Below are 23,039 nucleotides of genomic sequence, written 5' to 3'. Positions count from 1 at the left end.
CACAGGGACACAGATGTGTCTCTTCATTAGAAACCCAGCTGTTATAGCAAGCAGCTGAGGAAGCCATTTTTACATAATTCTCTCGGCGCCTCTCACAACAAACTGATGGTGCTGCTTTGGGTTTTTCTTAATCCTGTACATATATTTTTTTCCCAGTTCAAGAGTCAGGGGCTGCCTTTCCACCCCATCTGTGAAAATTCCTTTCTGTGTGGGTTTTTTTGTTGGACTGATCAAACCAAGCCTAAGTTTTTTTAAGTAGGTCTCTAGAATCAAGCTGTTAAGCCCACGTACTGTTCAGCAGGTCTCATACAGATCTCAGCAGAAATACAAGTTAAAATGAAAAAGTATAGTCAAATTATTTTTTGTACCAAAAAGAAAAAAACGAAACCAGGATGCTTGCCTAAGAGAAGCTAAATTTCATTCAAAATTTTCATCAGTAAAGCGTCACCAGTTTTTGGCATCAACACGTGCCATAGACATTGTAGTTCAAGGATCTGCACGCCCCAGGACATCCCTAACGGCCTCAAGTCATACCCTGGCAGCACCCATTAGCTGGAGACCTGCACTGCATCGCGCAAACCGTTGGAGTAAAACTGCTGGATGACAAAGCCAGCAGCTATGTTATATGAAATATTTTGAGATGTCTGAAGTGAAGGCTGTTTCAATATTTTGACTTTGAGAACCACCCCCTCCCAAAACCAGAATTCCATTGTCTTGTATAAAGAAAGCAGGCACCTAAAAAGCCAACATGTTTCTTCACAAATGCCAAATATGCAGCTTTTTTATGAAAACCATCAAAGCACTTTTGTATGCCTATAAATATGGTGTTAAGATGTCTAATCAATGAAACCATAACAGGTAAAAAAACCCCACCTGAACATTTTGCTTTTACATCCCCAGCTGATTCCAGCTGTGCCTGACACTCGCAGAGTGCTTTTTAGAGAATTGCTGTTGTAGTGTTTTCCTCTAACGCACACATCCTGAACGCCTTACAGGTCAGCTACCCAGGTTGGCCATCAGCTGGCCCTGATCGGGGATGAATTTAACAGGATGTACCACAGGAAGTTTGAAGACACACTGCTTCACCTGGCACATGGGTAAGTTACCTCACTGGCACTGTCAGTCTTCAGATCCTTTTAAAAAACATGTTAGATAGATAAACGGTAATGTTTTGTTAGACAAACAGCAACATTTCTGTACACAAAGTCAAAAAATTTATTGCTACTACTGCTGCTTTATACAGAACCTAAAAAACTAAACCAAATAACTGCGGCTTGTTTTACAAGGAAGAGCTTTATAACATAAATTGTCACCGCAGACTATAGCCATTTACAGTCAAAAGATGAAATAGTTTCTTGGAATTTAAAATTTCACAGTACTTTTCTAGGTTAGACAGTATCTTTATGCACAACTGAGGGATGAGAGGTCTGCAGCCTAGTAAGTGTGATGCTTCGGGGATTAACACGTTACTGCATGTCAAGTAATCCACCCGTGCACATACAAGAAAACGTGGCTAGACTAGTTACTAGTTTGAATTGCCTTTTACCTGCTGTGAGCTGACAGGGTTATCATGGATAGTTATTAACTGTAGATTAAGTGACATGCGGTAGCGTCCTAACACGAGATACGTAATCTGTGTCCGAACCCCCAAGTACTCAACGTGTGGTTCTATCTCGTCTATCCTTGCTTCGGGGAGAGGACAGTCACTTATTGCAGACTTACAGAGAGTGCAATTCAGTTACAGCTGTGTCCCTGGGTATGGCATATGGTCATATAACTTCTATCTCAGTAAAGCTGGATTCATGCCGCAGAGAGACTCCGTGGAATTGCTGTGTCAGTCCCGTATTGCTGCCCCCAACGCTGATGCATTAGAGATCAGCAGCTCTCGCTGGGTTGCCCTGTTCTATGTTTGAAACAAGAGCAAAGGCACAAGACTGCCGCTCAGGAGCTCTGCTGCACGTTTCCTTCTGTGATGTTAACGGTCAATTAATTCTGAAACCAAATTATCTTTAGCTTCCAAAGCCCTGCTAAGTTGGCAGGTCTCCTTCCTAAATATTTAGAGAAATACGCATGTACATGTAGACTTTCAGGAAGGAACATATTGGAGTTTGGGGTTTCTTTTTGTAGTTTTCTAAACCTTGGTATTTGATTTGACAATTTTTAGAATAAATTTTCTATCCCCATGCCTTTTTTTTTTTTTTTGTTTAAATCATTAGGGTTGCTATCAGTGTTTTCCAGACATGGAATATTATTAAAAGTGTTATAAGAAGCTTCGGAAATACTTTGAACAATAACTGGACAAAGAGGATCATTGGTTATGGAAGCTGGGTATGCTCCCCCCCTTTTTCTCCCACCTTTTTGTTGACAAGTAGGTAACAGCAACGCCTAACTCCCATGTAAGTGTCAGTGAGTAAACCATGTAACATGGCTCTAAGTTTAGCTTTATTCCTCAGTTTGTTGGTGTCCCTGTGTTGCCCCATTTTTTTTTCTTTTTAGGCTGAAATTTCTCATTGGTAGACAAGAGTATGCCAAATGTCTGCAAACAGACTCAAACAGCTGCCCAAGTCCCACACAACTCACGGGGGCTCCATGCAGAGGGAAGGCATCTCCCACCGTGAGAAGCTGAAAGGGTCTACCCTAGGGGAGTTAAGCAGGACTGCTGCTGGTGATGTTTTACCCTCTGCTTACGCCAGAGAAGAGAGGAGATTATTTAGAGGCTGGATGTGGCCCTGCCACTGCAGCAGTCACCCGGCGCCAGCAGCAAAACCAAACCCCGACACCCATTTCCGCAGAACCGGGCTGTATTCCCAATTACACACGGACCTCGCACGCAGGCATCCTCGTTAGCTTTTCTGCACCATCTTTTTGCTGCTTGTTATTTCTAATTACCTTCCCTTCTCTTCCCGCAGATCTGCAAGCTCCCTTTCAGGTGCGTCTGCCAGAAGCTGGTGCCTGCAGCCCTGCTTGTTGCTGCCTTTTGGTGGGCCATGAGTTACGGACTGCTGAATTAACACAGAGAATTACAGTAGGAGGTCATTGCTGGACTCTGACCAATTTCATTAACACCCAGGTGGTGGCAGTTGGTTTGTTTTTCAAATTTACACTGATAAAAATCTCTTTTATATTTAAAACCTAGGCTAGTGCTGGGTCACTGCTGTTTCATACCTTTTTTTTAAAAAAAGATAAATGTTTAAAATAAGGAGGTTGTTGCTGGATAACTGCCTGACTTGCTAGTTTTGAAATGTGACTCCAGGCGATTAGAAAGTCTGTCTTTTTTGAGTTTGTTTTAATGCAATATAAAGTGTCTATTTCATATAAACGAGTTTCTTAAAGAGATTCTGGATGTGGGGAAGACTGAAGGCATGCTGGACATCCTTTAAATTTTAACACTGTAAAAGCAATAGTAAAGATTAAAACCATGATACTTTTTAAAAATTAAAATGTTGCTTCAAACGTTTTGCAGTGTTATCGACTTTATTTTCCAAGACTGTGCTATCACAGATTAATAACAATATATTGTCTCGTACATTTTGTTACCTCAGACTACAGGATAGGCTTTATTTGATTTTTATGTAGTAAAATTAGCATATGAAATGATATTTTAGTGGAAAAAGAGTGGTTAGGATGAGCTAGCAAGGAAGTTGATTGGGTTGGTACTTGTGGGCCACTCAAGCCAAGCTATTACTTTTTCAGAATTCTTCAGAAATTTACCAATAGATTTTACATTTTTATGTCTCTTTCCCAAGTAAAACTTTGAGTTGCCCAGAAAAAAACCCAAGAGTTTGACTGAATTTGGAAAAGGTTTTTTTTCTGATGACACACGTCGTTTTGGAAGGCGTGTGCTTAGAGGGAAATAGATGACTGAGACACTTGAGCACAGCTTACAGGATGGACATGGTGTAGGTGTCACCCTCCCACACTCCACAGGTGGCCATTAGGACACCGTCGGGTTTCTTTTCTCTCAACAACAGCCCCCAATTGTACCAAGTTATTCTCTACATCTGGGTGCATCTTCCCTTTGCCGTTGAAGCTGCTTTTCGCTGTGTACAGTTACAGACTCTCTCTCAGCAAGAGAAAATGAAAGTGCATCTCTGTGGTTTGGGTATTCCCCTCAGCAGAGGGGATACCTGCTTCCTGCCTCGTCAAGCGACTACTATGGTGAGCGTGCTTTTGAAAGAGGAAAATACAATATATTAATGGCCTAGTGATTTAAGCATTCATCTGAGAGGCTGGAGTTTCAAGTTGGAGTTCCTGCTTTAAATCAAGACAGGGCATTTGAACCACTTTTCTTCAGTGGAGACAAATGCCAAACCCAGTCAAGTTTAAGCGGGCTGAGGAATGTGTTTCCTCTCTTCTGTGAACGGTGCCCAGATCCCATTATGATCTTAACCACCCATCTCAAAAAATTATTCTGGGGGAAAAATAAACAAACCAAACAAAAGAAAAAAAAAAAGGTTCAACAGGTTCAACTAGAAGATTTCATTCAACCACTTCACGTTAAAGGACTTTAAGATACCTTTGATCGACTTGAGACGCAGAACAAAAAGAAGGAACATAGAAGGTGGCGGTTCCACCATACCTCGGAAGTTCAAGCAGTGGCAGGTATTTTAGTGTCACCTTTTTTCAAAATGCCCTTGAGCCAATTTGCCCTTCAGCAGCAGGTATGCAGTTTTTCCGAGAAAAGCACAGTTACCACAACCTTAGTCTCCCTCGGGCCAGAAGCCGGCCAGCTGAATTGCTCATATAACCAAAAACCAGACCAAAGTTTCATCAGTGAGTTGACTGCTCTGTTTAACTCCGTAACAGCAGCGTGACAGAAAATATGTCAAAGTTATTACATAGTGAAGGATAAAAATTCCCATCGGGAGTCTAATAAACAATCCATGCACGTGTAATAAGAGTACCAGCTACCAAAAATTTGATTCTTCCTGGCTGAATCGCTTTAACCGTACAAAATAAGTTATTTCTAGATAAATAATCTTTATGCACAGGGGAGCAATGACAAATGGGAGACTGCCGCACTGCCGGTTCCATCCAAGAGCTGTGTGGGATGACTTTTCATGCTCTTGCAATCAATAACGTAACATTTTTAATCACAAGAGAGGGGAAGTTCATTATTCAGAATATACGGAGCAAAACACAGTCTCAAGGACTATAAAATGCAATTGCGCCCGTGAAGCCACCGAAACACAAAGCGAACAGAATCCGCAATAAGAATTAGCACAAACAGGAACACCGCAGCGAGCAGTAATTACCAGGCTCCCCTCTCACCTGTGGAGCTGAGCAAGGAGCCTCTTAGCTAAGGCTCCACGCTGTATCTTGGGAGACCCAAATTTAATTTTTTTTTTTTTTTACTGCACACTTCCTCATGGGGCAGAGTTTACAGCACTTGATTATTTTTTTTTTTTCCACATCCTGTTTCTGTTTGTTCCTAGGTGAAGGAACTCTGCTGACTTTTCGTGTCTTAGACATTCAGTTTCCAGAAGCAGACGGGAGAGATGAGTAAGCACAGAAAGGAAATGCAGATAACAGTACTAAGATCCAGGATCCCTAATTACTCTGCGTGCCGCTCTCCGCCTAGCCACAGAAAAGTTTTACAACACGAGACACCCTTCCGCTCATTTACAGCCATACACCAACGTGACGTCGTGCTGCCGGGCACTACACAAGAGCAAGCCCCGAACGCTCTCCATACAGTGGTACGAAGAACCTCCATCACACTTTTTTAGCTGATATAAACTAATATAAAGAATAAAAATAATAAAGAATAAAGAAAGCTGATAAACTGCAATATCAACACACAAGTGCGATACCGCTTGGCTTCTGGTTCTGAAGAGAGGAGGTTCCGTGGGGAGCAGCCTCAGCAACGTGGGGCTTCCTACCTCGGCTTGGGCTCTAACGCTGCACAGAAGAAAAGCGAACACCCAGGCAGTGGCTACGGTTCCTTCTTCCCACTAATTAAATAGGGCTCAAAGGAGCGGGATGCTCTTGGGATACAGACGTGCCTTCAGCACTCCGCAGCCAACGAAGGCGCAAAGGTTATCTAATATTCCGCATTTGCAAACAGAGATTTTAAGCGTGTTTCTCCCAAAGGGCTTTTATGCCCAACAAAGAGTGCAACAAAGTGAAATGATGCCAGGGGGGAAAAAAAAAAAAAAAGTAAGAACAATACAAATAGAAAATAGGTCTCCAAAACTTCCACAATAAAGTTAAATAATTAAAAACTCCAGAAATTATAAAGCACTATACTAAAACCAAAATTAGCGCCACCAACATGCCACGCTAAGTTCCAACCATCATAAAAGCTGGTTTCAAAGTCACTAACGTGTTTGTCCTTACAAGATGTAGTCGTAAACTTCTACCACTGCACATAATTCTGCATTTAATAATATGAACAGGATTTAGTTGAGATATTCTTACCACCGAGTGATGACTTTGGTATGCTTTATTGAATAACTAACACCTGACCTATAACATAGGAGCCTTCACTGAAATAATTTTCTTTACAGTATTCCCAACCCTTAACTGGCAGCCTCTGATAGCCCAATGATTAAGCTGACAAGTTCTTAAGTATTTTATTAATCATTAATGTTTACAGACGCCAGAAGTGGAATTTGTACTGTAAAGGTAGGCTCAGCTGCCAATTCCAGTTCACAAAAGAACTGTTTAATAAGACGCTCCATTAGGCCATCATAATTTAGGCCAGTATTTTTAATTCACTTTTCCTTTCAGAAACTTCCTTTCAGAAATTGCGAAATGATTAATACCATAATTGGAAGTTATTCAAGACGTGCATGGTGATTTAAGCAACACGTCCCAAAGTTTTTTAAAAATTTATTGTTTAATATACTGTTAAAGTTTAGCGTTAAATATTTATAATATATTATTATATTTGTTAAATATACCATTAAAATACCAAAAATAAAAAAGAAGACAGAGCTCAGCTGAAGCTTCTGCTCCCACTGTAATAGGCACAATATGACCTCTCGCTGCTTGTTTGTACATGATCCTGGAGCAACTACTGTTCTCTCATGTATTTCCTAAAGCTTTTAGTACCCCTTACAGACAAGGAGCAAAGAAAGCAAGTGCACATTTTCTGTGCGCCCTGCAGGTATCTTGCACAGGCAGCACGATGCTGTATCACAACCGGACCTATTTTAATAAGCTAAAGGCCGGCTACCGAATCCAAACCCACGGATTTGGTGCTAAAGCCGTTCCAAGTGGCACCTCCAGCGCTGCAGGCACTAAGGAAGGTGCCGGAGGCAGCGGGTGCTCCCCCCGCAGCCAGCCCCAGGCCGGGGACCTGCCAGCAGCCCTGCGCAGAGGACCGACAGCAGCCAGTGCCCACAAGGGGACTGGGAAGCTCTTTCTGGGAAGGCTTGGGACAACCTGCTCCTCTCCAGCTCCTCTCCTGCTTTCAGAAAATGTACAAACTGGCAAAACACAGTCAAAAATAGAGACAACCAAAATGCCAGCATTCAAAACCTCCTCCCCGGCATGCTGTTCCCACAGGGTGAATTCACCCTGCCCAAAGGCGCCCCTGAAAAAAAATCTTTCCGCAGTTTCCAGCACTGATGTTTTCTGTTCCGTCAAGAAAAGTCATCCAAATCCAGCCAGTGCAGCATCAGAGGCTCGGTCAGGGACAACAAAAGCCCTGCACCTCCGCGGAGGTGAGGAATTTTGGTAAGCTTCTTCATTCACTGAAACATTTCTTCTCCCTTTAGTAACTTTGCACAACCAACATGGTACTGGATAACTGGAGGGAAAATTACTTCCATCCACGTGTGGACTAGAGGCCACCAACAACACACCCCACAGCATTAAAAATACCAAGAAAAGCATTATAGTTTATTTATAGTTTAACCTTAAGAAAATCATGTTCCTGACAACACCTTCTGCCTTACCCGGCTGCTACCTGGCAATACGGACACAAATTAAAAGAATTTTACACAGATGAACATCCCACAAGTCAGTCGAGTTAGAAAACACGAACATCAACGTACTGAAAGCCGTACCAAACTGAATGGATCCTCTAAATGCACCCTCGAGCCCAGCACAGAGCCCTCCACCATCCGGAGCCAACAGCCCAGTTGCACCCCTGTATCCGTGCAGAAGATCCTGCACCAGGCAGCCAAAGCTACTGATTTTGACTTGAATCCACACCGCCCTCCTCCCCAAAAATATTAAAAAAGGAAAAAAAAAAGAAGAGTGGGGAAGTTGCTTGCAGGATTGAGGCCAAACAGAAGGCTATTTGGTGTATTTATTGGCAGTTTTGCAGTCCCGACACAGATGGAAGAGCCAGACTTTGCTCTCCCCTTCCACAACCTGAGGCACATGGGGAAGGAAAACATCCACTTCGATTTCACACACAGTGCTCCTCTCATGAGAAGCCATAAATGTTTAAAACTTCCTCTTTTGGGAGCACAAAGTTATTTTTAAATAGTCAGAAAAAATCAAGTTGCGTGGATTTTCCTCAAAAGACTACTTAGGTCTCTGCTGCTTCCTCATCTTCCAGAGCATCTACATGGTTATATTGTTTCCAGGCCTTCAAATTACATTTTTTGAGAACGGCTCCTAGTTGCTTTCCGGGCCCCATTTCATACGTGTAAGGAAATTCCGTTCCTTGCTTTCTTTCATATACAGAATGCATGGTCTGTTCCCACAGAACAGGTGAAACCACCTGCTTCACTAACAGCTTCTCAATGTGCTTTGCGTGCATGTACTTTTTGCCATCAACATTGGAATAGACACAGACCAGTGGTTTCTGAATCTCAATCGATTTTAGGACTTCAGCCAACGGCTCTACTGCTGGTTCCATAAGTCTGGTATGAAAAGCCCCACTGACTGGAAGCATACTTGTACGTGTAAAGTAGTATTTTCGGGCATTCTTCTGCAAAAACTCCAAAGCCTATAAAGAGAGAGAGAAATGAGAGTCTGGCACGACAATGGTTTACTCAGTCACCCCACAATTACCACCTCACCAGACTTATCGTGATAAAGGGATTCCTTTCCCTACCCAACAACTGAGCACACACTGGAAAAAAAAAACAATCCACAGATCAAATACTTTTGTTTGGATAAACTAAGCCCATACAGGTTAACCTCCACACAGAAGTGCAAAGTGAAAGTTTAAAAAAACCTGAAATGTTAATTCAACTAGAGGGATAGTTATTCTGCAGCAATACCTGTAGGTGTCCTGCAATGACTCTGCTGTCTGGAAACAAATAGTTTGAGATTTCGCATACGGGGTTTTCTATACCCAGCGATTCGCAGTGTTTACGGGCTTCCAAGCAGGCAAACTTGTAATTTGCCTCTCGCCGGCCGATAACCGACAGCATTCCACTGGGGACAGCTTCTGACGCCTTTTGCATGGCTTCGGCGCGCACCTTCACCGCATACAGCGCTAAGGAGAAAAAAACAGAGATGCTCGGTAAATATAAACCCCGAGAAAACACCGGGGCTAAAGGCGCTTTGCGTCTGCGTACGCTCATGAAACGTTAATGCTTTTTAATGGTGTATTACATGTGACAACGTGAACAGTGGAAGTAGAAAGTAAAATTTACCCTCAAAAAAAAAAAAAAAAAAGCGGGAGGGGGCCAGGGGTAACATGGGATGCTTTGGAAAAAGCAGGAGGTGGGAGATCCTACTCGGGGGAGAGGGGGGGTGCTCAGCACATTCCCCGGGCACCTTCGGCAAAGCCCAGGGCTCCAGCGAAGACGAGCGCCGCGAACTCCCCCACGCTGTACCCGGCCGCCGCCACGCAGCTCTCCACCACCTGCACGGAGACAAGACCCGAGGCCCAACATCAGCCGCCCCGTGTCCCTCCCCTCCGTGTCCCCCAGCCCCCCGTGGGCCACCGAGCCCCTGCGGGAGCCGCCTGGCAGCCGGCCCGGCGGGGCCCACGCCCGCGGCGAGGGGCCCGGCGTTCACCCCGAGGGGGCCGCCCCGGCCTTCCTCCCCCCCGCGCTCGCCGCTCACTTCAGGCCGCTGGTGGTTGAGCTTCTCCACGGCGGCCAGGGAGGCGACGAACACGGCGGGCTGGCAGTGCCGGGTGCGGTCCAGCTCGGCCCGCGGCCCCTCCAGGCAGAGGGAGAGGAGGTCGTAGCCCAGCACCTTCTCGGCCAGGCGGTACATGTCCCGCACGCCGGGGTACCGCAGCAGCCCGCGGCCCATCCCCACGAACTGGCTGCCCTGCCCGGGGAAAAGCAGCACCGTGCCCTCCCGGGGCGACCGCTGCTCCCGCCTCTCCGCCTCCGCCGCCGCCGCGCCCGGCTCCTCGTCCCCCACCGAGCTCTGCAGGAGGTCGCTCAGGGTCGCCGCCTGGTCCCCACCGCCGGGGCGGGAGCTGCCCCGCCGCCGCGGTATTACGCCTCGGAGGCCGCCGCGCCCGCTGCAGCCACCAAGCCGCCATGTCGTCGCCGCGGCCCAGCTGCCCATGGCGGCCGCCGCCCGGCCGCCTGCGCCCCGCGTTGCCACGGGAACCGGGCGGGCCTCGCCGGCACCCACCGCCCCCCCCGCCTTCCCTCGCCGGGAGAAAAGGAAGGAGGAAGGTCGGCCGGCCCCGCCACCCTAGGCCCGGCCTGCGCCTCGCCGCTCCTCCCGCCCGCAGTCGGAGGTCCCTCCCCGGGGCGGGCCCGGGCGGCGGGAGGGGCCCGGCCGCCGCCGTCGCCTCACGGCAGAGGAGGCGCGAGCGGGCAGCGGCAGCGCGGGAGCGGAGGTAACCGCGGGGCTGCCCGGCCTGAGGGACGGGATCGGGATCGGGATCGGTATGGGGTCCCTGCGGGGGTCCCGATGGCTCCGGGAGCCACCGGGACCCCCCGGGCGGCCCTCGCAAATTTGGCTTATTTGGGTTTAGTTGGGTTTTTTGTTTGTTTGTTTTTGTTTTTTTTTTTTTTTCCTTCTGAATTTCCAAATAACACTTTCCAAGCACGAAATCCACTTTCCTACTTCGAACGTTCAATGGCAGGATTATTATTATTTAAAAAAAAAAAACAAAAGAAAAAGCGAAAGTCACCATGCCAAAGTTGCGATGTTGCAATGACTTTGCATCACTTCGGGTTATGAAACGAGCGTAATAAATGAGATAGATTGTATGAGTTTAACTCGGGAGAAGGAAAATGGGTCAGAAGGGCCAGAAATGCTGTGGGCTTTTGACCCAGGCCCTGTTCAAAAGGGTCACAGCGAGCGGATTTTTGTCACTTTTCTATTCGCTATCCTATGCTAAAGGTGGTTTCCTCCATTTTTGTCAGCCTCAGGTAAAATCCCTGGAAAAGGCAGTGAGCTTCTCAAGCTAGCCGGAATCCATGGGCAGTAATATGGGATATATATGATGTGCATGTATACAGGATACATACATGACTACATCCCACTCCCTGGCCGCCTCTACCTGCAACGTAGGCAGCAAAACCTCTTGTGCTGAGCCGAGAGGAGATGCTGGGACCCCGTCTGTGCTGGGCCACCCACCGGATTAGAGTTCACCCTACAATTTGGCCACGAGCCAGCAATGTGCCCTTGTGGCCAAGAAGGCCAGTGGTATCTTGGGGTGCATTAAAAAGTGTGGCAAGCGGGTTGAGGGAGGTCATCCTGCCCCTCTACTCTGCCCTTGTGAGGCCACATCTGGAGTCCAGTTCTGGGCCCCCTAGTTCAAGAAGGACAGGGAACTGCTGGAGAGAGTCCAGCGGAGGGCTACAAAGGTGATGAGGGGACCGGAGCACCTCTCTTATGAGGAAAGGCTGAGGCACCTGGGTCTGTTTAGGCTGGAGAAGAGAAGACTGAGAGGGGACCTCATCAATGCTTATAAATATCTAAAGGGCAGATGTCAAGAGGATGGGGCCAGACTCTCCTCAGTGGTGCTCAGTGTCAGGACAAGGGGCAATGGGCACAAACTGGAACACAGGAAATTTCATCTCAACATGAGGAAGAAATTCTTTACTTTGAGGGTGGCAGAGCCCTGGAACAGGCTGCCCAGAGAGGTGGTGGAGTCTCCGTCTCTGGAGATATTCAAAACCTGCCTGGATGCGTTCCTGTCCAGCCTGCTCCAGGTGACCCTGCTTTGGCAGGGGGGTTGGACTAGATGGTCTCCAAAGGTCCCTTCCAAGCCCTACCATTCTGTGATTCTACCGGATGCCCATCAAGCCCTGGGAAGAGTCATGTTTGATGCTTTCAGAGGCAAAGCCCAGGGCAGCGTCCAGTTCCTGCAAACCTCGGGTGGTGAGGCTGCAGCTGGGAGCGCACCTCAGTGCTACCATTTTATCTTTGGTTGGTGTAAAGGGCACAGCCCTCTTGTAAAGCACTTGAGAATTACCAGTGGCAATGCCCCAGGAACCTCCCGCTGCTATTGAAGCATCCTTTGGATGTGGTGCTTGTTACATTTTACCCGGTTAAAAGAATAGCCAGTGAGCTGAGAAAGAGTCAGGCCTAGGCAGCACTTAAACTAGAAATATCCAAGAGAATCTTAACTTTTTTAAGAATAGATGTGGATGACACTTTCCAAGTGGGTGGACGAAGAAGAAAAACCTATGGCAGGAGGCTGGGTAGCTGTTTGGAAGGAAGGTAGTCAAAGGGATGTTTCGTTTCCAAACTACACTGCATGCAGGGGATTTTATAAAATATACATAGGGAAAAATGAGAAGAGATCGAGCAGTGAATGGCTAATTATTACCTCGGAAGATTTTGTTCTCGTGTACGTTTCAGTTCCCAGCATGTGACTCTTCAATAAATCCTAGATTTATTTGCACAACTTGTGCCCTGCCATTTTAAAAGAAGTGTAACCTGGGCAGTGAGATTTGTTGTGAGGCGAGTATACCTTGCATTAGATCCTAAATAAAGGCCATAATTTTTATTTTTAGTTATAAATACATTTTATAAACTATACTATACACTTTTTTGTTAGATATTTATATTATGTAATATATACTGTTTTAAGTTTCTCTATTACTTGAGATCAGATAACAAAGATAAGGCTGCTTTTTTGTGGTACCCGTATTCTGGATCACAGACTGCAATATAGCTTTGTTTTTCGTGTTGCGGTTTCCCAGAAATTGAAGCCACAACAGACATATACAGTTTATCAGTGTAAATTAAGCACGCACCCCTTCATTCTTCAGACAGCTATCTCAGGAAGAAGCCTTTCCCCAGGGAAAAATTGCATGCGGCCTCTCAGACATGGGTAGAACCTTATCTGCCCTCAAAAACATACACTGGAGAGGACGAGAGGGAGAATGCGTACCTTGGGGAACACCCCCCCACCCAACCTCCAGTACTGTCACAGCTTTGTCACTCCGCCACAGAACTGCAGGGACTAGAAACCCCAAAACCGCGTGGGAGATTTAGCCCCGCTGAGAGATTTTTCCTTCGTGTTTTTAATGCGATAGCTAGAATTTAAGCCCCACGTGATTGGGTGGCCAGCACTAAGTTGCACAGGAAAAGGATTAGTCAGAGGTTTATCAGCACTGGGATATAGGAAAATGCAATTAAAGTAGTTGTCTTTTCTTTCCTTCTTCCCACTGACCGAGCTCTCTCTGGGAGCGCCCAGAGAAGGGGAAGGGACCCACCTGCCTTTCAGAGACCTGCTCGAAGCGTGTTAGTTCATTTTTCATCAGGCTGAAGCAAACCAGCTCCTCTGTCACGACGTATCTGGTCCTGGCGCACCCCATCCCATTCTTTAGGTGCATAATGTTTTTTCCAGAAAGAGGAGGACATGGAAACCTTCCGTTTGTTCTTCTGCATGTTACACCAGCACAGAGAAACAACCTGCAAAAAGATGGAAGCCCAGTAGGCAGCAAGTTGCAGTATTGTTTCCCCCGGCCCCTTCATTTCTCCTGTTACTTTATGGAGCTGGAACCATCTTTGGGCAAGACAGATGTTTTGAATACCTAGAAAAATTATTTTAACATGTTTGTAAAACACACTGGCCTGCTGCTGCCCTGCTGAAACTGCCAGAAGTCAGACTAGGGCTAAACAGAAAACGGGCAGGATGATGAAGAAAATGTTGCAGGGCAGAGATAAGAGGTGGAAACAGAAATAAACACGTTAAGTGTGTGTGGGGAGAAAAGATTTCCAGCTGTGGTGGTTCTTACAGGCAGATATCTGCTGGGCATGCTGCAGATATCATCCACAGACATCCAGGTTCCTTCAGTATGAAAATCAGGCTGCAAGAATATTGTGCAACCAGATCTCACCCTGAAGTGGAGCTGGGATATGATTAGGAAAGTAGTAATTATTTCTAGGTTGTGTAATACAGATGCAGCCAGAGGGGCTGCATTAGCAAGCCTGTGCCGTGCAAGTTATCACCGAGTAATTTCATCATTATCAACTATAGACTAAAAGGAAGTCAGGGCTGATGATCCTTTATATACTCTGTGATTACATTACTTTTAAAAAATGTACTGGGCGTTCCATAAACATCGCACAGATCTGGTGCTGCACAGCTAACCAAATGCTACGGCACTGACCGAACGCACCCACTCTCCCGTGCATCCCTGCCTTTTACATACTCTCACCAAAGACCTACCACCGAGTAATCAGAGGAAGATGGACATGCCTTCTCTGGGAAAAGAAAAATAATTCCCATTTCTTGAGAATTAAAATACAGGAACTCCCACTGCTGATGGACAGCTGTGGTCTCCTAGGCTGAGCCTACCAGCACATTCTGATCTTGCTGCGTGGCTTTGTTCCTCTTCTCCTTGGTACTATGCAAGAGACTATTTTGCCGTTCTTGGGAAGTCCTGAGAAATACTATTGGAAAACATACTATATAATTAGTAGTAATAGTAGTCAACAGACTGGGACACCAACATTCAGTTCAAGCCAGTATGTTCAATCTCATCACTTCCATTTCTTCCCCTTTGCTGTTCATGCACGGCTTCACTTTCCCTGTTTTCTTTGCTTTGTGCCTTCCCCGTTTCTGTTTGCCTGCCTGATTTTCTTTCTCTTGTCACTTAAGAATTTTTTCAGCGTTCCTTCTCCAACACACAGAAGGACAGGCGCGTAGCTACATCATTTATTCACTAATGACTGCATTGGAGTAGTACTTTTCCAATTTGATAGCATTTAGCACTTTCAGCTTGCAGAACGCTTTCAAGACTTTTTTCCCCAGGGGAGAAGCTGACAGAAGCTGTGACAAAGTCCAGTTGCTTAATACCCTCAGGAAACCACACTGATATTGTTACATCCAAATAAAGCGTAAACCCCTTGGGGTCCTTGCTTATTACTTAAAAAAAAAAAAAAAAAGTATTAGCATTTGACAGCCCCACTTGGACCTGCACAGACGACCAGCATATTACAGCATGTGTAGAGAACTAAACCTAGTGTTCTCTCTGTAGGCAAAAGTGACAGCGTTAATAATTGGCGAGATCTTGGTAACTTTAAATTTCTAACTTAACCTTTGGGAACTACTTATCTGAAGGCAACCAAGGGGAATCGTTGTGCTTGGAACTCTTGTTCCCATTACACCTTATTGCTCCTGTGCATAGCAATTTCTTCACATCCCAGGAAAAGCAGAGCCTTTTATGCTGTCAATACGGGTGACGCGTAGTGCAGCTGACAGCCTGCTCCCTCAGGAAACTAAGACGGATGTAGGTGTAGGAGAACACGTTAACTCCTTTGCTCCATTTAAGACGCTCCCTGGTAAATAGCAAGTAGAATCCATGAGGCAGGAAGTATGGCAGCAATGACTACAGCAACCAGCTATGCAGATTTTTTTCCTCCCTTGTTGTTCATCCCCCACCCAAGACCTAATTGATACAATTCCAGCAGACTAGGACATCGCTCTCCCACTTCTCCCCAACCTTAGTTCTGAATTCTTCCCTGCTTAGTTTTTCTTTCAGTCGGTCATTCTTTTGCTGTTTTTGACTTTGACTCTTGTACTGCTTTGTCTGCTGCCGTTTTCTGTGTGCATTCCTACTCGCTGCCCTCCCACGACTCTCCCCTGAGGCATGCCCACAGCCCAGCAGCCTACAAGCCTTTTCTTGTTTACTCCTTGCAAACTTTCTAATCCTGCATGCTTTACCAGTCCCTCCGCGCTCTCTGTTTTGCCTTCAGAATTCTGCTCTGCTTTTATCACCAACCACCAGGATTTTTCTTGATCCCATGCAATCTGGCTTGTGGTCCCAGCCACTGAAATCTCTTCGTTAAGTCTGCGTAACTGTACGGGCAGTCCCCTGAGTATGGGGACAAAAACCGTAACGCAAGAGAGCTCCCTCACTGGCCAAGCTTTTACCTGTTCTCCAAACAGAAATCCACTGCACCAGCAGGACTGCGAGAGTGCAACGTCATCTGTGCGCCATTTCCTATCAGTTTAAGCACATCTGTCACAAGTGGGATTTCCTCTTCCCCACTCCCTGCCTCCTCATCCCAGCAGTCACAGCTACATCGAGGAAAACTTCTAAACACAGGCCAAGACAACAGCCAAGTTAATAAGACACTTTTCTTATTGCCTTAAGCCTCTGAAATGCTGGTTGCTCTAAAACTTTATTTTCTCTCCTGGGGCTTCCGCAGTTGCTCTTTCCCCACTGCCGCAACCTCTCTTGTGATTCCTTCCTGCTGTCTCCCCCTCCTGCATAACAGATGAACAGGAATTGGGTGTATTTGCCTACTGTATATTTGAAAAAACAATGCTTTTCAGTTCTGCCCTTTTTTTATCATACCTCTAATGTGTTTACATTTTAGCAAGCTAAACACAGCTCTTCTGTAGCATTTGGCTTTTGGCCAGAAAATCTGCAGTGAAGCTTTTTCCTGCTTACTTGCTTACTTTTTTTACTGCCGCCTGTACTCTAACTAAAGCAGTGCAGCCTACCAGAACAAGCCATAACTTAGTCTTACTTCTGTAGGCAAATTTAATCCAGGACACCGTATGGGCTTGGCAGCTAAGATTGCTGCAACTGATTGAATGCTTCATGAAGAAGCCACAGGTGCACTCCCCATTTATCCACTGAGATCGCCTTCCTTGTTTAGCAAAACATCATTTAAGTACTTATCTTCTCATTGTCCTCCCTGGTGTTTATTTTCTGAGGCAGCTTCTCAAGTGTAGGCTACTAATTCACATCACTCTTACTAGCCATTGAGCATCCTCAGCACCCTTTTGAGGCTACAAATGCAACACAAGGGTACACAATTATTTCGCTTTTGCACAGGAAAACACACACCGTTTCCTTATTCTTGACTACATAATTTCATGGAGTGAATGGGCTTTTTGGTGAATACAGAAATACACACTTCTTGGTGCATATATTTTTTTTTACCCTGAGTGCAGTTCATATAATATCTGATTGCTTTAGTCCTCTGGCGTGCTTATGAGTGAGGATATTTATGTAGGTAAAATTCATTAATCTTAGTGCACAAAGCTGAGAGGGGAAATAAAGGCCTCACTTCCCCCCATGTAAGCGATAGGTTCCTTTATGGGGCAAGTATTGTCCAGTGAACCTGGTACAAGATGCATGAATTTCAGCTGCTGTCTTTCTCGGAGACAAGACTAGGCTGTGGATCAGATCCAACGCGTGTGTACATTTTTAAAATCTGCTAAAAACCGGAAAATCGTTGTAGTTGCATTTTAAAATTGCTCTGCCAAATCAACACGTTTGGGTTTGTTTCAGATTCACTGTCTCAATGGAAGCGGTACCAGCCTGGGCCCCAGCAGTGGGTTTCACACTCCTGCCCCATGCAGGAGGATTTTTAGGAGGCAAGATAACTAAAAAGGAAATCCCGGTGTGGTACGAATCTCTACAGAAGCCATCCTGGTGTCCACCTAACTGGGTGTTTGCTCCTGTTTGGGGAACTCTCTATACATCTATGGGGTAAGTTTTTCACATTGTATTAAGGCACTTACCCAATCTCAAAGTTGCTTATTGTATAAAGCTGGACCAGAGAACTATTATTGTATTCCTGTGGCAGTATGTTTGTAAGTAACTGTGTCAAGCTGTCTGTTTAACAGGTAAAAACATGTTTTGGGAGTTGCATGTGGGTTTGATAGGACATTTTGTATGCAGAAGTATCCACACCAAAAGCAGGAGTTTGAAAAGCTGCCATTAACGTGCTTTCCTCATTCATACTGAGGGGAAGATCTGCCAGGCTGGCAGTGATGGAGCAGGGCAGCACTGGGATTTCTTCTATGTCCTTCTGTAGTTTTAGGAAAATAAAAAGAAAAGGCGGGGGGCTGGGAGGATTGGGATGGAACTGTTCTAACAGAGCTCAGTTAAAAGAAACCAAAATCAAAATATAGGTGTCCTTTTCAATAAAATTGCCAGGCTGTTAAACTGTAAGTGTTCGAAGCCATCTACTGCCTCCTTATTTAACTAGTTTAAAATAGCCCACAGCACAGCAATTACTGTCAAATGAACAAGGAATCACAAAGACAAATACCCTTCCCACAGGAGCCTTGAAAGTTTAATAATACTGTATTTTGGCAGCTGCTGCTTTTAATAAGATGTAGCAAAAATATTTATAGAGGCAGGTTGTCTCGGGAGATTGTTTGGGCAGTTTTGATACTCTTCACAGGCTGCTCTAGAAGCTGTCCACCTAACATTACGTGCTTTTATGTTAACTCTGGTGAGCTGTGCCACAGAGGAGAGGTAGCGCTCTGCTCCTGGAGCCTCAACAGAGGTCGGTGCAGCCCCCAAGCAAGAAGTGATGCTTTGTGTCTCTTCTGCACTTGGTCATTAAGAACCAGCTACATACCAAGATTCAGCATTGTTTTTTCCTAGCTATCAAGTACAGATTATTGGTCATCCAACGGTAATAGATTTGGGGCGGTAACGTGCCTGTTATGGCTTACCCTTCCCATTTCTTCCATCATGACAGTACATTTTAAGTGATTTGTAGTTTGTATATAGCACTGACTTAACTACATAAAGTTTCAAAGAGGACAAATCTTTTCCAAGTTAACATTACATCTTGTCATCCTGCAGGTTATCTTAAATACCACACCACCTGTTGCAAAATACAGCAATGATGCAATGTCTGAAACTGTATCTGAATGCTAAATTGGCTCTCACAGATTCTCTCAGTTTGGTTTCATTTTCTTTCCAGAAAAGCTTTGTAATTTTTATAGCCTTATGTACTGTTCTTCCTTTCTCATCAGTATTCTCTTTCCTTCCTCCTCTTACAGAACGTACTTTTAAAAATTGCTCTCTGTTCTTATATATTCCAAGAGTTAGCATTTGAATCAGATCATTACTGTCCTGTGGAAAAAAAAAAAAAAGCCTTTTATCAAAGAGACAAGAGCTGAGTGGCTTTCCCATGAAGGGCTTCCTTCAAGTGAACTGCATAATTTGTAACCCTGTTTCTGGATTCCTCATCATAAACCCGGATATCGAGTTAACTATTTTAGAAATCCAAATTGTGACAGCTTATCACTTACTTTGATAATACCAGAATCCATATATTTTGAGGTGGATGGTTCTGTGCTATACATCTAGCTCAGTGAAAGGATCATATTTATTACCAGGACTTTTCTTCTGTAATTCATCACGTGCACACATTCCTTGAACGATCAAGATATCTCATTCCTTCAGAATCTCTTGAATGTATTAAAACCAAAAATAACTAAAAGCAAGGTTTAACAAGCTTATATGCCTTTCTTGACATTTAGCTTCCTAGCAGAGTTGTACATCATGATCTTGGTCTGAAGTCAAAGTTAGGTGTACGAACAACTGTAAGTCTGCACTGTGGCTCTGTAAATCTCTCAGAAACAGATTTGTGTCCTGATGCCTTTTATGAAGATAAACTGTTAAGTTTTTAATGCTTACACCACCCTCCCTTTCTTTTTTTAATACTCTTCACAATCAAACTGCCAGAACATCAAAGCTGCGTTGTTCAGTCCCTGTGAAAGTAACAGCTGAGAGGCATGCCTGTGTCACTGGGTTAAATGAGAAAAAAAAATGCCTTCTTGTATGACCTACAAATGAAGACAAACTCCTTGCAATTACTCCTATCGATATTTGTCTGCTCCTAAAAAAAATAATGCTTACAAGTTGGTCTCCATCTTTGCTCCACTGCCAGCAGAAATACGTGTGAGCCACCTGCCGTCCAGCATAGTGCACAGTCCAGCTGACATTCCTACCAGGATGGAATCAGTATTCAGTTACTAATTCCGAAACAAGGGTGTAATTCCAGATGTTGGTGTTTCATCCAGGGGATTCTGCTGTAGTCACTTGGAATGGCTATGCAGTCATCCGGACTGAAATCTAGCTAATGTTTAAAGGGAAAGTCAAACAAGAGCAAAAGAAATAGTCTTAGGTGATGAATGCTCCCTGTTCTCATCAGGCTCCTTTAGTGCAAAAATAAACCTTACATTAGTAAGTCTCCCAAATCCTGAGAATTCCTGTCTTCAGCACCTTACATTCTGGAATCCCTCCAGTGAACTGTTCTTCTGTGGCATTAAGAAGATCTGTTCAAAACCTTGAAAATATTTTTGCAAGATCTTTCAGGAGCCAGAATCCTGCAGACAGGAAGGGTGCTGGATGCTCCTTGTGGTGAATTCTTTCCACAGAATTCACCCCATCTTCGTCCCCTTCCTTCTAAAAAGTGACTATAGGGTTCCTCCTGCTCTAACACCATCCATCCCCATACTCACCTGTGCTTTGGGATGCCACTCAATTCATACTTCTCCTATATTAATTTCATCCACTTAAAAAGTTAGTGGGTTGTGTTCTCCCAGTACCAAAATTAACAGTTTCTTCTCTATTGAGAGACTTACTTTTACCCTTGCATCTTGGACTTGCTTCCCTTTCAACAGGGCTTTCTCTCTTAAGACTGAAATGCAGTAGGTCATCTGCTCCTCTGCATCTAGAAGCGAGAACTCTGGCAGGATAGGGAATTTTTCTTGCTCCGTATCAACCCTGTGCAGTCAGTTACTATGCCAAGTAGTACCTGGATATCTACCTTTCCAAAGGAATTTAGACCCCAGCACGGAAGTCGTTTCATTTGATTGAGGATGTGTGGTTACTTTCTAACCAGCGTACTGAATTACATTTGTTTTCTCCAGATATGGCTCCTACCTGGTGTGGAAGGAATTGGGGGGCTTCAGTGAAAAGTCGGTGGTTCCTCTGGGTCTGTATGCAGGGCAGCTGGCATTAAACTGGGCATGGACTCCAATATTTTTTGGAGCTCACAAAATGGGATGGGTAAGTGGAAATGTAAGTTTCTTTTCTTAATCATAGGCTTCTGCTGTTATTTGCAAGGTGCTAAGACATAAGTTTTGCGTTACAGTCTTTTCTCCCTGAAAATGAGCCTGAGTACAGAATACAGCTTGCAGAAGTTTTCTAAAATTCTCTTTAATGCATGCCAGCAGCCACCTGAGAGAATTTACATATCTACAACATCCATAAATGTTTAGATTTCAAGAAGCTCTTTCTGCCACCCTTTGATAAGAGCTTTTGTGTGACTAGAAAATGTAAACATTTATGCCTCACTAAAATTCCTAGGTATCTTGGGCAAACGGCAGTGATAAGAAGCTTATCGTAACATTACTCAGGTAATCAGCACCCATTTTAGACAAGACTAATTTTCTGCAGTCTGAAGAGAAACAGCTTGCCTCAAAAATAAAAAATATTTGCCTGGTTTTCTAAATACATAGATGCAATGCTGTAGTAGTGGAAGACTTTGCAATCCATTGTTGATTCTTTCACACTGCATCTCTTCAGGCAGCACCTATGGCATGAAAAGACTGGATAAGTTTACTTAGCCAAGTGACTTGCTCACACTGGGTTTGTAGTCAATGTAGCAATTCCCGCTGCCAAAAAAAAGCTGACAAGAGGGATTTTATTCTCCCTCTCCTGCTCCCAGCTGCAATGCCCTTTCCTGTGACTGTTGTGTCATTTCATGAGTCAATTCAACTCATAAATCAGCAGAAATCTATCTCTCTTTACTGGCTGGTTTTCTGAGAAGGGTTTAACTCATGGAGGGATCCAACAAGTGCCAGAGCTAAGTGGAAAGAGCCACACAAAGACCAACTAGTCAAGGAAATGCAACAAATGAAAAAACCACTAACCACCTTCCTGTATTTCAGGGGTTGGTGACTCTCCTGCTCACGACTGGTATGGCAACAGCTACAACTGCTTCCTGGTATAACATCAACAAAACAGCAGCTTATTTGATGGTTCCTTATTTAGCTTGGCTAACCATGGCTTCTGCACTCAATTACCGTATCTGGAAGGACAATCGCAACAAGAAACAATCTGAATAAACAGTTTTCAGCCAAGAAGATTATTTTTTTTTCCACAAGAATTTTCTAAAAAAAGTTATGCCCTCATTTTATTTTTAGCTGAACTACTTACAGCATTAGTTTGCTAATTACAAACTGACAAAGCAGTACTCGTTTAAAACAAATGTCTTTCTTTACTAGGCAAGTCACAAAGGGGTGTATGCCTGACTGGGTTTTATAGCAAACTAAAAGATAGTGCTGATTGAAAGGTACTAGTTTTCTATATTACAGCATTACATTTTATATGACAGCAGAATTTTAACTGTTATCAGAAGTAAGCGTGAACTCCATTATGCTCAGAGGAAGAAATTCAGCCATACATTAACACAACTTCCAGAAAGCTGCTCCTAACAGTGAGAGGCATGATTGTGGCCTAAGTCTTTCATGTTTACCACTAGACACGGTGCTTAAGTGCTGTGTGTCCCACTACAGCTGCCACATATTTATCCTCTGGTCATTGTACTCTGGAAGTATTTGAGATTTTTTTTCCACAGTTGGTGCATTCCCACTTTGAAGCATCGTACAATCTAGTGTCAGCTAAATGCATTAAACTACATGTAAACTTACTAACCTCGTTCCTCTGTTTTTATTGTTTTTAAATGGTTTTGAGCAGAAAAATACTGAAGGCAACAGGGTGCTGTAAGAGACGGACTGTAAATGCTGTGACAAGGGGCAGAAGGCCTTCCAAGCCTTCAATGGAATGCCTCAAACACTCACAAGGAAATAAATAACGCAGGCCTGGCCTTCAAAGAACTGATAAGACTAACACTTCTGGTGCCTGAAAGTGTGGGAGAACTGTCTTGTGAAGACAGGATAGTTCTGCCACTCGTGTGGTGAGCTT

The 23,039-nt window shown here is 44.6% G+C and overlaps 2 protein-coding genes across 2 annotated transcripts; one reads left to right on the top strand and one right to left on the bottom strand.

Moving 5' to 3' along the window:
• Window positions 1–7,820: 7,820 nt before the first annotated feature.
• MCAT (malonyl-CoA-acyl carrier protein transacylase) lies at window positions 7,821–10,437 on the bottom strand. The gene is made up of 4 exons (XM_074591103.1): window positions 9,979–10,437; window positions 9,688–9,775; window positions 9,186–9,403; window positions 7,821–8,908 (listed from the first exon to the last, which is right to left on the bottom strand). The coding sequence occupies exons 1-4, from the start codon at window positions 10,435–10,437 to the stop codon at window positions 8,486–8,488; spliced, it is 1,188 nt and encodes a 395-aa protein (XP_074447204.1). The 3' UTR covers window positions 7,821–8,485.
• Window positions 10,410–22,764, top strand: TSPO (translocator protein). Its single transcript, XM_074591117.1, has 4 exons — window positions 10,410–10,717; window positions 17,592–17,792; window positions 20,981–21,119; window positions 22,004–22,764. Exons 1-4 carry the CDS (start codon window positions 10,410–10,412, stop codon window positions 22,178–22,180), a joined length of 825 nt encoding a protein of 274 aa, XP_074447218.1. The 3' UTR covers window positions 22,181–22,764.
• The last annotated feature ends 275 nt before the right edge of the window (window positions 22,765–23,039 follow it).

Source organism: Larus michahellis, chromosome 1, assembly GCF_964199755.1.
Source record: "Larus michahellis chromosome 1, bLarMic1.1, whole genome shotgun sequence".
Lineage (NCBI taxonomy): Eukaryota > Metazoa > Chordata > Aves > Charadriiformes > Laridae > Larus > Larus michahellis.
Note: the sequence above shows the minus strand (reverse complement) of the source record. Positions and strands in the feature narration are given on the sequence as shown.

What these genes read in the sequence shown, in the direction of transcription:
- MCAT (XM_074591103.1), bottom strand. Translation starts at nt 10,437, where the DNA reads ATGGGCAGCTGGGCCGCGGCGACGACATGGCGGCTTGGTGGCTGCAGC. An exon ending in TCAACCACCAGCGGCCTGAA is followed by an intron (nt 9,776 to 9,978) that starts GTGAGCGGCGAG and finishes GTCTCCGTGCAG; the next exon opens with GTGGTGGAGAGCTGCGTGGC. An exon ending in TCATTGCAGGACACCTACAG is followed by an intron (nt 8,909 to 9,185) that starts GTATTGCTGCAG and finishes CTCTCTTTATAG; the next exon opens with GCTTTGGAGTTTTTGCAGAA.
- TSPO (XM_074591117.1), top strand. Translation starts at nt 10,410, where the DNA reads ATGTCGTCGCCGCGGCCCAGCTGCCCATGGCGGCCGCCGCCCGGCCGC. An exon ending in ACTCTCTATACATCTATGGG is followed by an intron (nt 17,793 to 20,980) that starts GTAAGTTTTTCA and finishes TGTTTTCTCCAG; the next exon opens with ATATGGCTCCTACCTGGTGT. An exon ending in GAGCTCACAAAATGGGATGG is followed by an intron (nt 21,120 to 22,003) that starts GTAAGTGGAAAT and finishes CCTGTATTTCAG; the next exon opens with GGGTTGGTGACTCTCCTGCT.